A 13,383-nucleotide genomic window follows, 5' to 3' on the forward strand; every position below is an offset into this window, starting at 1 on the left:
ATACTTCTTCGTACTTAGGAAATCCCATTCTTTTCATATGCTTGTTTAAATTATTTCATCTGTCCTGAATTGTACAGTCTTGTATGGGAATACATTTGTACTATTTATAAACAATTTAATATACTCAAGCAGATAAAATGGATCATTGGGAACATATTAAAGGGGCACCTTTACAGTTACTATGTTCTTTAAAACATTTTATATGTTAAAAAAATGGAATTACTTTGTTCTTTATTCCAAGCTGTTGGCTTGGGTATTTGAGTTTAAGCTATGCAGGTCATAATTTCTTATGGTATTTAGAACAGGGATGGCTAACTGGGGGGCCCATGGGCCACATGTGCATTCTGCACTAGTTTATGTTGTCCCTGTGAAAAAAGTAGAACTTAGAATGCATGTCATAGTGTTTTGTGGGCAACCAAGGAAATGTATTATTATTATTATTTGTGTGTTTAATAGCCATAGATTTATATATGGAGGCCTATATATCAAATGTCTGTCGGACAGACATAGCTGAATTGCGGAGAGCAATATGCTCTACGTATGCAACGCCCGCCCCCTGCAGACTTGTGGCCAATCGATCTCCAGCAGGGGAGGTGTCAATCAGCTCGATCGGGTTGAATTGTGGCGATCTCTATCCGTCTGCTCAGAGCAGGCGGTCAGGGTTATGGAGCAGCGGTCTTTAGACCGGCTGCTCATAACTGCTGTTTCTGGCGAGTCTGAAGACTCGCCAGAAACACGGCCCCATAAGCTCCTTTTGGAGCTTGATAAATGGGCCCTCATGGAGTCCTTTAGGCTTCTTAGATAATTGATATGTGGCCCTTAAAACTTCTAAAAATAAAAGATCAGTGGCCCCCAAGTGTTAGGAGGTCGGCTATCACTGATTTAGAATATACACATTTTACCTACTTTTAATTTTCCTTTTTGTCCTAGTAAGAAATTAGAACAGGCAAATAAGAAATTTGTGAGAATTTTTGTGACCCATCAATAACATTACTCGAGAAATTACACATGACATAATTAATAACATAATAAATTATATCATTTCTGATATCACAACATATGAAATTAATTAACAGAGATTAAATAAGATCATATGTACACATACAAGCATATCTATATAACATAGATGTGCTATATGTCTGGGTGCATGTGTACGTGCGCATTTATTATAGTATAAACTTATTAACTAAACTATCAGAAGTTCCATTCTCTTTTAATCCTTTTCCTGCATTGAAGTAAAGAAATGAACTATATTAAGGATGCTTTGTGCCTTGACATGGCCTGAATTTAAATGAGCTTCATCAGCTTGAATATGCAATCATAACTGTACTGTGTACCGAATTCAGGACAAAATTGTATCTGGAGCCCATTAATTTAATCACTATCAAACAATATTTTTAAGAGGATCCACAGTTGCACTTTTATAAGTAGTGAGGTTTTCCCCCTAACATAAGCATTGTTTAGTGGTAAAACTATCAGATAGTCAACATCCACAAATAATGGTCGGACCATGTCTTTATACTTGACAGATTTCTGTACGAGAAACAAGAGCAATCCAAGCAGGATCTTAAAGGACTGGAGGGAGACTGTCGTAAGTGTACATCCAAAAGGAAGGACATAAATATATATATATATCCTTAATAAAGTCCCATGGGTTTCAATATCATTTGTATGCTGATGACACCCAAATCTACCTCTCTGCACCAGACATACCCTCCTTCCTTACTAACCCGTGTCACTAACTGTCTTATCTCATATCTCATCTTGGATGTCCTCTCACTACCCTAAGCTAAATCTCTCCAAAACTGAACTCTTATTTTTCCCCCTTCTTCCAATGTCTCAACCTCCAAAATTTCTATAACTGTGATAATTCCATCAATACCTCCTACCCTGCATGCCCGATGTCTTGGGGTCAACACTTGACTCAGATCTTTCCTTCACTCCTCACATTCAGTGCTTGGCTAAAGCCTTGCCGCTCCACCTTAAAAACATCTCTAAAATTAGAAATTTCCTTACACAAGATTCAACTAAGATTTTAATCCACTCTCTCATCCCTTTCCCACCTCGACTACTGTAACTCCGTCCTCTCTGGTCTACCTAGCTGCCGCATAGCTCCTTTACAATCCATTATGAATGCCTCTGCCAGGCTCACCTTCCTTATTCGTCGCTCTTCATCTGCTGCACCTCTCTGCCAATACCTTCACTGGCTTCCTCTTGCCTCTAGGATTAAACACAAAATCCTCACTCTGACATACAAAGCTCTCAACTGCACTGCTCCCCCCTACATTTCAGAACTTGTCTCCAGATACTCCCCTTCCCGTAACCTTCGATCAGCTCAGGATTCTCCTCCTCTCCTCCTCTCTGGTTACCTCCTCACATTCCCGTTTACAAGACTTCTCCAGACTGGCCCCCATCTTGTGGAACTCCCTGCCTTGCTCCACAAGACTCTCCTCTAGTTTTAACAGCTTCAAGCGCTCCCTAAAAACTCTACTATTTCAGGGATGCTTACAACCAACAACTAACCTTTCCTAACTCCATTGCTTTCCCCTTGAAACCTTAGAATGTAAGCCTATGAGCCCAGCTGTTTGCAGATCGCCTTCATAAGAGCTGACTACAACAGTGCAACTCTCGGCAGGGCCCTCTACCCACTTTATCCCTACAAAAGCTATCCTGTATACCGACTATGTTTACAGCGCTGCGGAATCTGTTGGCGCTCTACAAATACCTGATAATAATAATAATACTTATGATGGATTGGGTTTATGAACTTTCTCTATTTTAGGCCCATGAACTCCAGACCCTCCACAATCTTCGGAAGCTTTTTGTTCAAGACGTCACATCTCGAGTCAAGAAAGTAAGTATCTCTCAAAGGCTGGTTACTGGTTCAATAAAACTAATCTTATTGATGAGACACTTTGAGGGAATTAATATAATAAACCCTCTATAGCAACTATTACATTACTACTATTACCTGCAAAAAAATATGCACCTTCTATAAACCATCAGTAAAAATATAACAAAAAACTGAAATGCTGCAAAAATTCTAAATACTACCACAACTGTTAGATCAATATATTACACATATAACTTTATGGAATTCAATAATGATTCTATTAGCATCAAAAAACGAAATAATTACATATAGTTTATGATTATACCACTTGCATTATTTTTAAGTATTCATATATATCCAGGCATGAAATTCTCAGAGGCAGCAACGATCCCATGCTGGCAGAATAATGTTGTGAACATGGAAACATCCAAAATGTGTATCTCAAAAACTATTTACAATTAGAAAATGAAGCCTAAGTACTTCACATAAGTTGCATTATTTGTAAGAAAAAATGCAATATTTTATACTGCACTGTTCTTTGGGATTGTTTTTAATACTCTTACCTCCAAAACTTTTAACTTGAATAATAGGTGGGACTTTGTTGGCTTTTTAGCCTGTAACTCTCTTGGTTACAGGTGTTACTGAATAAGTAAATTCATTTGTTACATTAGTGACATCAAGTGTCCCACACATGCCAGCTCAGAGTGTGTAAAATTGCTTGGGCAGTGAGAAGCAGGCCAATCAGGGCCAAATGTGTAATTATGTGTCAAACAGCTGTCTAGGAGTATCAGGGCAACCAAAAAGCTTGTAAGGTAGGTAATATAAATGTGCAATTCATGTGTACTGCAAATCTAGCCTCCAATCAGTCATAAAATAACAATAACTACTTTAACATAACAATAACTACTTTAGACCAGAAATATGACCTAATACTGGCAATTGTGAGGGCAGGAATATGTGTAGAATGTACCTATGGTCTGGTGGTGTAGAATGTGCCTATTAGTTCCTATAAACTTATAACTAGGTTCAATGAGTGTCATTATCCAATGCAAATGTGTTAAATTGGCAAACAGCTTCTAAATGAAAGTCAACGGTGGCATCATCTTTTTCCCTGAGATTATTACATTTGGTCTGTGGCTAAGCTTTCTCTACCCAGTGTTCCAGTGGTGATTAAAAGAAGGGAAACGTTATTAGATTCTAAAGAGACATTGAAACTCAAATTTGTTCTTTTATGAATCAGATAGAGCACACAATTATATAAAAAAAAAATCTTAAAATTTACTTCTATTATCAATTTGGCTTTGTTCTTATGTTATTCTTTGTTGAAAAGATTTCTAGCTAGGAAGCTTGCCCATGTCTGAAGCACTACATTGCAGGAAATAGTGCTGCATCTAGTGCTCTTGCTAATCTATAACATTGTTGCAAAACTGCTGCCATATAGTGCCGCAAAACACGTGCACACTCCTGAACTTAGCTTCCTGCTTTTCAACATGGGACAACAAGAAAATTAAGACAATTATAGATGTACATTGAAAGGTTGGTTATAGTTGTATGTTTTATCTGAATCCTGAAGAACATCTTTGTGTTTCATGTCTCTTTAAGTGCCATGCAAACCTATGCCAGCGAACAAAGTGAGCAAATGCTGGGCAATCATTGCAGTACTTCTGCAGCCCCCGCCCAAATTAGATAGAAAGCCTGGCGGCCTAAGAACCACATTTCTAGGTGGAACTCTTGAAAGGCAAAAACAAATTGGGGTGTAACCATTGTCTGTTGTCAAACCCCCGTTTCTAGACTGCATCCCTGTATCCTCTTGGGGTTAAGAATTAATGTAGGCAGCATATAAGAGTTTTACATTTCACTATATATATGGAAATATTTGGGTGTCCGGCTTCAATGCCTATTTGTATCACTATCATTGAGAGTGCTTAATTGTGGAATAATATATATATATATATATAATATATATATATATATATATATATATGTGGTATATATATATATATTTATAAATATATATATATATATGCCGGTCAGTGGCATAGCTGACTTTTGTCTGGAGACTTTGGGGCCGAATTATCATTGTGCTGCGGGCGGACATGATCCACTGTAGTGCATTATGTCCGCCGCACATCGATAAATCAAGATACATCATATTATTTAAAATGTAGAACAATCTGAATTTTATATATACAGTAATTACAGGAATTCTCAAATATAAATTTGATAAATGTCTAATGAAAATGCTTGTGCGTATGCTGTCGGCAATTTATCATTGCACAAGTATTTCTAGGGAAATGCTTGTGCAATGCCGCCCCCCCCTGCAGATTCACGGCCAATCGGCCGTTAGCAGAGGGTGTCAATCAACACCGACTCGTATCCGATCGGGCTGATTGCTGTCCGCCAATGCTTCTTAACGCTGTTTCCAGCGATCTACCCCAAATCTACCCCCATAATCTGACTCAAAGCTGATCTTGGGGTTCTGGACTGACTCATTTCTTTTGTAAGCAAGAAAAATTTGTGTTATTTAGTATAAATATATATTTATGTCTGATGACCCTCCACACTTTCTTTGCTTCAAATTCTAATACAGATATAACTGTTGATTAGGATCTACCATGACAAATTGGCTTCTGAATGTGTAGACTTTTATCTGTTATTCATATTTTACAACATATCTAATTTTATAAAATATGTAAGTACTAGTGTACAGTGATTGAGTACATGTATTTCACTACAACTTGGTTTCATTAGACATTTATCAAATATATATTTGAGAATTCCTGTAATTATATATAAAATTCAGATAAAATTCAAATATATATATATATATATATATATATATATATATATATATATATATATATATAGATATCTACCCCCTGGTATGTTTGAGTAACATTTAGGGCTAGATTACGTGTGAAGCGCTAACAGTTATGCACAAGCGAAAAGGAGGGGTTTATCATGGGTGTTTACGCACGTTGGGTTTTTTTGCTCATATTACAAGTTGAAAGTAAACGTGATTGCTTGAGCCGCAATTAAAGTTATTGTTCATCGGGATAGCATTAGAAGCTCTGGAGCTCAGAACTACAATACAAAATACAGTTACACTCATAATAACACCATATAATGAAAATTAATTTTTAAAAAATGCAGGAAGAAATAGTTAATAAGGGCTCAAAGATATGAGATCTCAGGTGTTAGAAGAAAAAAAAAGGAAAGCAAAGGGCTTTAGCATTGAGATACATACATATACATGTCTAAAGATGTATATGCATCTCTCTCTCTCTCTCTCTCTCTCTCTCTGTATATATATATATATATATAATATATATATATTTATATATATATATAATTATATATATAATATATATATATTATACATACATACATGTAGAACAGACAAGCACTCCAGATATCAGGATACAATTGCCTGGGGTGCAACAGAAAGGGTAGAACAAGCAGAAAGAAGAGAGTGCACTCGCCAGGACTTTTTAAAATTGTATTTCCTATGATGTGAACGTTTTCGGGGGATTAGCCCCTTCCTCAGACATACAAAAAATAAATGTTAAAAAATATTTTTTGTATGTCTGAGGAGGGGCTAATCCCAAAAACGTTCACATCTTAGGAAATTACATTTTCTAAAAAGTCCCTCTCTCTTTTTGTTTATATATATACACATCTATATATATAAATGATGTGAGTGTGTGTGTGTGTAAATATGTATTTATATGTGTATATATGTAATTTACAGACATATATACACATAAACGCATAAATACCACATGTACACACACCTATATATACTGTATATACTGTATATATGTATATATATATATAACAAAAATACCTATCAGCGCACTCTCATTAGAAATTCTCAAAGATACCCAGGTGTGCAGAATCAATCAAATATTCCATCCAAATAAATTACACTCTGTGAGTTTAAGCACAGAAACTGGTTATATTCCGTTGATGTTTCGGGCATTCACCCTTACCCAAGACAAGGAAGGGGGTGAATGCCCCAAATCGTCATGGAATAAACCTGTTGCTAGGCTTAAACCCCAGAGAGTGTGATTTATTTGGGATGGACTATATATATAATATATATATATAAGGGATGCACCGAAATTTCGGCCGCTGAAACGTTTCGGCCCGAAAATGGCTTTTTTGGCTATTTCGGTTTTCGGTTTTTTTGCCTGTTATTTTTGGTGAAATGATTGTGTAGGATATTTCAAATTTGATGCTAGCCTAGAGCTGCTGTTTGAGTTCATTTCTTCACTTACTGTTTCTCATATAATAGTTTTCTAGGACTATACTTTATTTGGATAATTGGTAAAAAAAAAATACTGTTAAATCTGATTCTGTTACACAGAAAAAAATACAGAATACAGTATATTTAATATTGTTTTTAAGTAGGGATGCACCGAAATTGTTTGCCAGAAACATTTTGGCTGAAAATGGCATTATCGTTTTTTAGATTATTATTTGTTATAAGATATTTTTTGTCCATTTTATATTGTGTTGCTTTCAATAAGTGTGGTTATTTTATTGGCTTGCAGGTTTTCAATTCAGATTTCATTCATAAATAGTCTAATTATGCAAAAAAAAAGTAAAAAAAAAAAAAGACATTTTTCGGTTCTGTTTCGGTTTTCGGCTAAGTGCATCCTGGATTTTCGAATTCGGTTTCGGTCCTAGAATTTTCAATTTCGGTGCATCACTAATATAATATATATTATATATATATATATTACTATATATATATATATATATATATATATGTGTGTGCATTGGAGCCCTTTGCAGTTAAGTAGATGAAAACGTATAAAAAACTATGTATGCAATAATTACTGTGTGTTTACTGTAAATTATGACCATTCCAATGTTCTGCACATATCAGAATATGTTCTATGTATTTTTAAATAGATGTTCCTATATATATACAGTATATATCTGTATCAATACCTATATAATATATATATATATATATATTATATATAGGTATACATGTATATTTGTGCAAAAAAAATCATATATATATATTATATTTAATTATTCATTTTCAAACTTGTAATATGAGTGCTAACCAATGCACAATAAAACCTAATTTCCTATGGTAGTTAGCACTCGAGGCCGGGAGCATTAAATACTGCTCCACTTTTAATCTGGCCCTTAGTTATTTATTTTCTGAATATAATAGTCTTTACTTAAAACAATGGTAGCTCTACTCTTGCCCGGTCTTTTAATCACCACATATTTTTATTTTAAACTATGTTATCTGTTCCTCAGGCTATTTATAACTTCAGTTTGTAACTTATTCGCCTCTGCTGTTACTAATTTAATATATATATCAACGTTACTGTTCAGAAATGTATGAGTAAAGTTATGTTTTTATACAAATTTAACTCTTTTAGAAAAAGGTTTCAATTTTAAATGAAAGTGCAGATGATTTATTTTATTTTGTTGTATATTTTCATGTATGCTTTGCTTAGTGTCTAAAAATAGTTTTTAATTTAATACTAAACTTAAAAATAAAAATAAAAAAATCAATTTCTCGGTATAAGCAGAATGACAAGCCCTTTTCCAATAAAGTGTACTCACTTTTATCCAAATTAGTCCCATTAATATATATTTAGTTTTATGGTGATATTGTCATTAATATGATTAGGCTATCTCTTTCCAAAATGTACCTGTATGATACAGTACCATTATAATGATTTAGTTTAAAACGTTTTTTAATTTAGCCACTAGGGGGTGGTATAAGGTTGTACATAACGTTTTTGTCTAAAGCGTTAATTAGAAAAAGGCTGCCATAGGTGAATTTGTATGTTAAAAGAAGCACAGATGTAATGGTGAACTTTGCATGTTTAAGGGCCTGTCAGCCTGAAACGTTGCATTCCCTTTGTTTGTATATCCATATGATTGAATAAATTTAGCATATTTATAGTGCTGGGGACTATCTGCATCTTTTGTCCCAACATATATAAGTAATAAAACTATATATTACACCTCCTGATACCATAAACACTTCTTCATAAACTAAACGTTGGACGTACATTGTACGACCTTATACCCTCACCCTGATGACAGTGTGGCGCCCCTCAATGTCCGTGGCCCTGGGCGGCGGCCTCTCACCATGCCCAAAGGGCAGGTCTGGCTCTCTATACAGTATTTATATTAAATTAAAACATTACAAAATATCGAAAGGAACATTTTTTCTTTGAAAAATAAACATTTTGCTTCAAAGTACAAATTCTTATTTTTGTATTTCTAAAAATATATATATATATATATATATATATATATATATACACAAACATATAGATTCCTCTGTGTTTTGCAGAGTTCTGAAATGGAACCCGAGGACAGTGGGGGGATACACTCACAGAAACAGAAGATTTCCTTTCTTGAGAACAACTTGGAACAGCTTACAAAGGTTCACAAACAAGTAAGTGTATCATAAAGTAAAGATACCTGCTGAGGCTCTGTGCAAAGTAATAGTGAACCTGGCTATACATGAACCATACTGTTGTGTTATTTGCTAGTGCTGCTTAATTATAGCTGTGAGAAGTAATATTTCTCTATGTCAGAGGGGCATGGAAGTACAAATTAGACTTTCATGATTTAGAATACTATTTAAAAATATTTTCTTGGCTCTTACTTAGCTCCTTTCCATTAGAGTTTACTGAGGTAGGCTCAGGAGCATGTGTGTGTCTTGAGAACTATATAACTAACATTATTACAAACATTGCTGCCATATAGTGCTGAAAACGTGCACTCTGTCATGGAAAGAAGCTAATATACAGCAATATATAGAGAAAAAAAGTACATTTCAGTTTATAAGTAAATGGGAAAATATTTGGAACTGTACTCCTCTATTTAAATCATACAAGTTTAACTTGAACTGCCATGTCCCTTTAAAAAGAATTATTTTTACATACAGTGAAGAATTGAATCTTCTTTTGTCAATTTGATACACTTACAAAGAGCTGATTGTCATTCAGATGCTTTGCTTGCCATTGTCTGCGTGTTCTGCTTCTTTTCCACTCACAAGTTGCCTGTTCTGCATGGATTTGAAATGAAATTGTGAGCCAAAGAGCCAACTTGCAGAGCTGTGGCAAAATAAATAAATCCCTTTGTATCTCAGTAAAGAGACATTAGTGATCTTCTCTACTGTGCAGAGGTGGAACATACTTCATTAGATTGTTATTCACAAGATTTTAGCAAAAAGTGATAATGTAGTTTTTGTGAGTCTCTCATACACTGTGATAAGTGCAAAATGACCTTATAAATTATATAACTTAGAATTTCAGTCATTCTTTAAGAGTTATTCCCCAATTTATCCATATTAGATTGAAATGTGTATGCTGAAGATATGAAGCAGTTATTAAAATATTAATGCTCTTTCTTTAACTTCTTGTTGGTATAGTAACTACATGATGTAAACATGAGTTCAGGAATCTGACAAATGAGTTGTCATTGATCTAACATAAAAGAAAAACATATGTTATTAAATAAGTTCACTGCACTTATTGATAGCACAAAACCATTGTTATCTCAAACTGAGTATGTACATACACAAGTGGCTTCTTCCTACCTGCCCCTTCTAATTGTGAAAACGAACCACTGCCTTTGGTTAGCACACAGAGCTTGTGGAGACTGAATGGTGGGCTACTCTTCCAAATACGGTATGACGTCAGGACTAGGAGCAGGATCTTCCAGGCTGCAGCCAACTTCAGTGAAGGAATCCACTGGAGAGGTGCTGTTAATGGAGTATGCTGAGGTAGCTGGACTCCCCATAGTCCTCAAAAGCAATAGTACAAAAACAGAATCCAAGCGATAACTCCATAAAAACAGCTATCTATGGTCTATGATTACAGCATGTAGCCGAAACGCGTAAGACAAGAGCTGAACAACTTTTGATTCTTCAATGGACTAAACTTTTTGCATTCAATAAAGTAGCCGTTGATTCTGTTTTTCTACTATTGTAATTGATCTACTCTTAGTTGAGGTTCTCATTTAGGGCCAAATAATCAAACACTCGCCGGCATGGAGAGAAATTATGCAAAATGTTTTGGGGCCTTTTTAGGTAATTATATTGTAATGTAAGTGTCTTACTTTCACACCCAGAGCCTGATATTCAAAATCTCACCGGCATGGAGAAAAATCACGCAAAATCTTTGGGATTTTTTTTTAGACCTTGTATTGTAATGTAGGAGTGCTCTGATGGCATCAAAACAAGGCTCCCATTGGAGCCTATGGAAGCACACTCTCCTGTGTGTCTGTGTGTATGTGTCTCTGTGTGTCTGTTTGTGTATGTTTGTGTCAGTGTGTCTGTCTGTACAGAGAGACGGCAGTAATAATTTAGTGTCCTGTCACCCAAAACACTCTGTATCTGTGTCTGGCTCTCTGTATGTGTGTGGGTCTGTATGTATCATTGTGTCTCTGTATCTGTGTGTCTGTGTGTGTCAGTGTGTGTCAGTGTGTCTGTTTCTTTGTATATGTTTATGTGCCTGTGTGTGTTTCACTGTGTTTCTGTGTGTGTCTTTCTCTGTGTATATGTGCATCTGTGTGTGTGTGTCTGTATATCTATGTCTATCTGTGTGTCTTTCTGTGTGTGTTTCATGCAATTCCGAAAATAAGCCCACCAAAATCATCAGCTCCAGGCCCATGAAGCCCTTAATCTGGCATTGGCCACATAACTACAGGGCACTGCGGCAGGCAACATCTAGATAGGGGAAACCCAGCGGAAGAGGAAGAAAACATAATCCAGCTATGCATGAATCGTTGCGTAGTATACGCAAAGTTCATATTAAAATTCTGTTTAATTATTCACGGTGCTGAGCTGTATTCTGCCCTGTTCCCTTTCCTGCTGGGGGGGGGGTGACACCATGAGTTACTGCACCGGGTGACACCAACCCTAGTGACGCCACTGCGGGTCAGCCCCCTTCTTTAGAATATATTGACAGGTGGCTGGCAAGGCCAGAAAGCCAGTTTTTCACCAGTCTTTCGATGCTTTGAATAGGGGGGCCTGTGTGTGTATCACTTTGTACTTTTGTAATTTCCCTTTGCCTTCTCATATGCCAACTCTCACTCTTACTGAGAATCCTGCTTAAAAAGAAGAGCCTTTGTTAGAGAAGTCCAAAATCTATTGTAATTAGCCGCTGAACCATCATGGAAATCACAATGTAGAGATATGGCTAGAGAAGGTGCAGTCATACACACTGTGACTTAGGAAAGTCGTTAGTCTTTTTCTGCTTGTTATTTTACATCAGTTGAATTAGACATAGTTTGATATTTATAATCCATTTTAACAATTGCTCACTATGACCTAGTTTCCATTCAGTTGGTAAAGTTTATAAACTGGTGGTAACATAAAAATTCTCCATAGACTTAAATAATGGAGATAAATGTTTTTATCACCAGTTTCCACAATTTACCACCTCAATGGAAACCAGCCCTAAGTTACTATGTCCTTTAAGAGTATACCCATTTACAATGTTAATATTAGTTCCTTTTAAAATAACTATTTTCTTAATCTTTATTTTTATTTTGCAAACAGTGGGTTTTATTCTACTCTGTTAGGAAAGTTACTTGTCCAGGATTTCGTTCTAATTCAAAGACATACAAATCCATAAGAATCCGTCAGAATGTCCTAATTTATCAAGACTTCTAATGGTGAAAATCACCTACTTTCTACACAGAGCCTTACAACTCTGAAACCACTTTTCATACCAGCTTTCAACTGTCTTACTGTCTGGAACCCCATTGACCTGTTTCATGTGCTGTTTCTTGAGTTTAAACATTACTTTTTATGGGGGAGATGGGGGCTGTTGGTTTTGCAGGAGGCATTCTTTTGGTGCCCCAGGGCCCATAGGCACCTCTAATGCCCTAACACCCAGTTTAATAAATCCTTGAGAAATTAAATATGTGATTTATTACATATGTACCTGGTATGATTTAGGCAATCCAAACAGCTGTGCTAATTAATTACCATACAAAATGACGCCAATAAGCACTCATGAGTTTAAAGTTTTCACACAACAAATTCTTACAGAAGTGATTGGGGTCAATATGTATCAAACAGCAGCAGTGATATTCGAATTGAAAAGTGACATGGTCTAGTTTGTGCATGTAATGTTTTTGAACTGCTGACACTAACTTACTTTAAGGAGTAGAAGTCGCACATAGCCACCAATCACTAGCCTTGTCCAGCTCAGGAGCTGCAATGCTTGCAACTCCTGAGTGGGACTTAACCTTTGCGTTTAACCCCTTTGCAAAAGGTGATCAGCAATGAAGAAAAAGCACGCTCTAACACATTAGAGTATGTAATTTTGCATTAGAATGTCCCTTTAACTGAGAAACAAATTCAAAGATCAATTAAGGTGACTAATTAATATTTGCTTATAAATAAATAATGATTTTCAACTTAAACAGTTCAGATCAATGTAATTACTTCCATAAAAAGAATAATACACCTTTATCTAGCAGCTGCTGTTTAGGTTCTGTGCAATACAATAGCATTTTATTTTATGGATAGGCCAGAGGGCACTGGT

The 13,383-nt window shown here is 35.6% G+C and overlaps 1 protein-coding gene across 1 annotated transcript in view; it reads left to right on the top strand.

The window, feature by feature from the left end:
• The window catches only part of KIF5A (kinesin family member 5A), a 189,366-nt gene that overhangs the window by 135,863 nt on the left and 40,120 nt on the right, over positions 1-13,383 (top strand). The window contains 4 exon segments of the mRNA XM_053708192.1: positions 1,530-1,581; positions 1,583-1,591; positions 2,783-2,854; positions 9,171-9,275. Of these exon segments, the coding sequence (XP_053564167.1) occupies positions 1,530-1,581; positions 1,583-1,591; positions 2,783-2,854; positions 9,171-9,275 (238 nt within the window).

Source organism: Bombina bombina, chromosome 3, assembly GCF_027579735.1.
Source record: "Bombina bombina isolate aBomBom1 chromosome 3, aBomBom1.pri, whole genome shotgun sequence".
Classification (NCBI taxonomy): domain Eukaryota; kingdom Metazoa; phylum Chordata; class Amphibia; order Anura; family Bombinatoridae; genus Bombina; species Bombina bombina.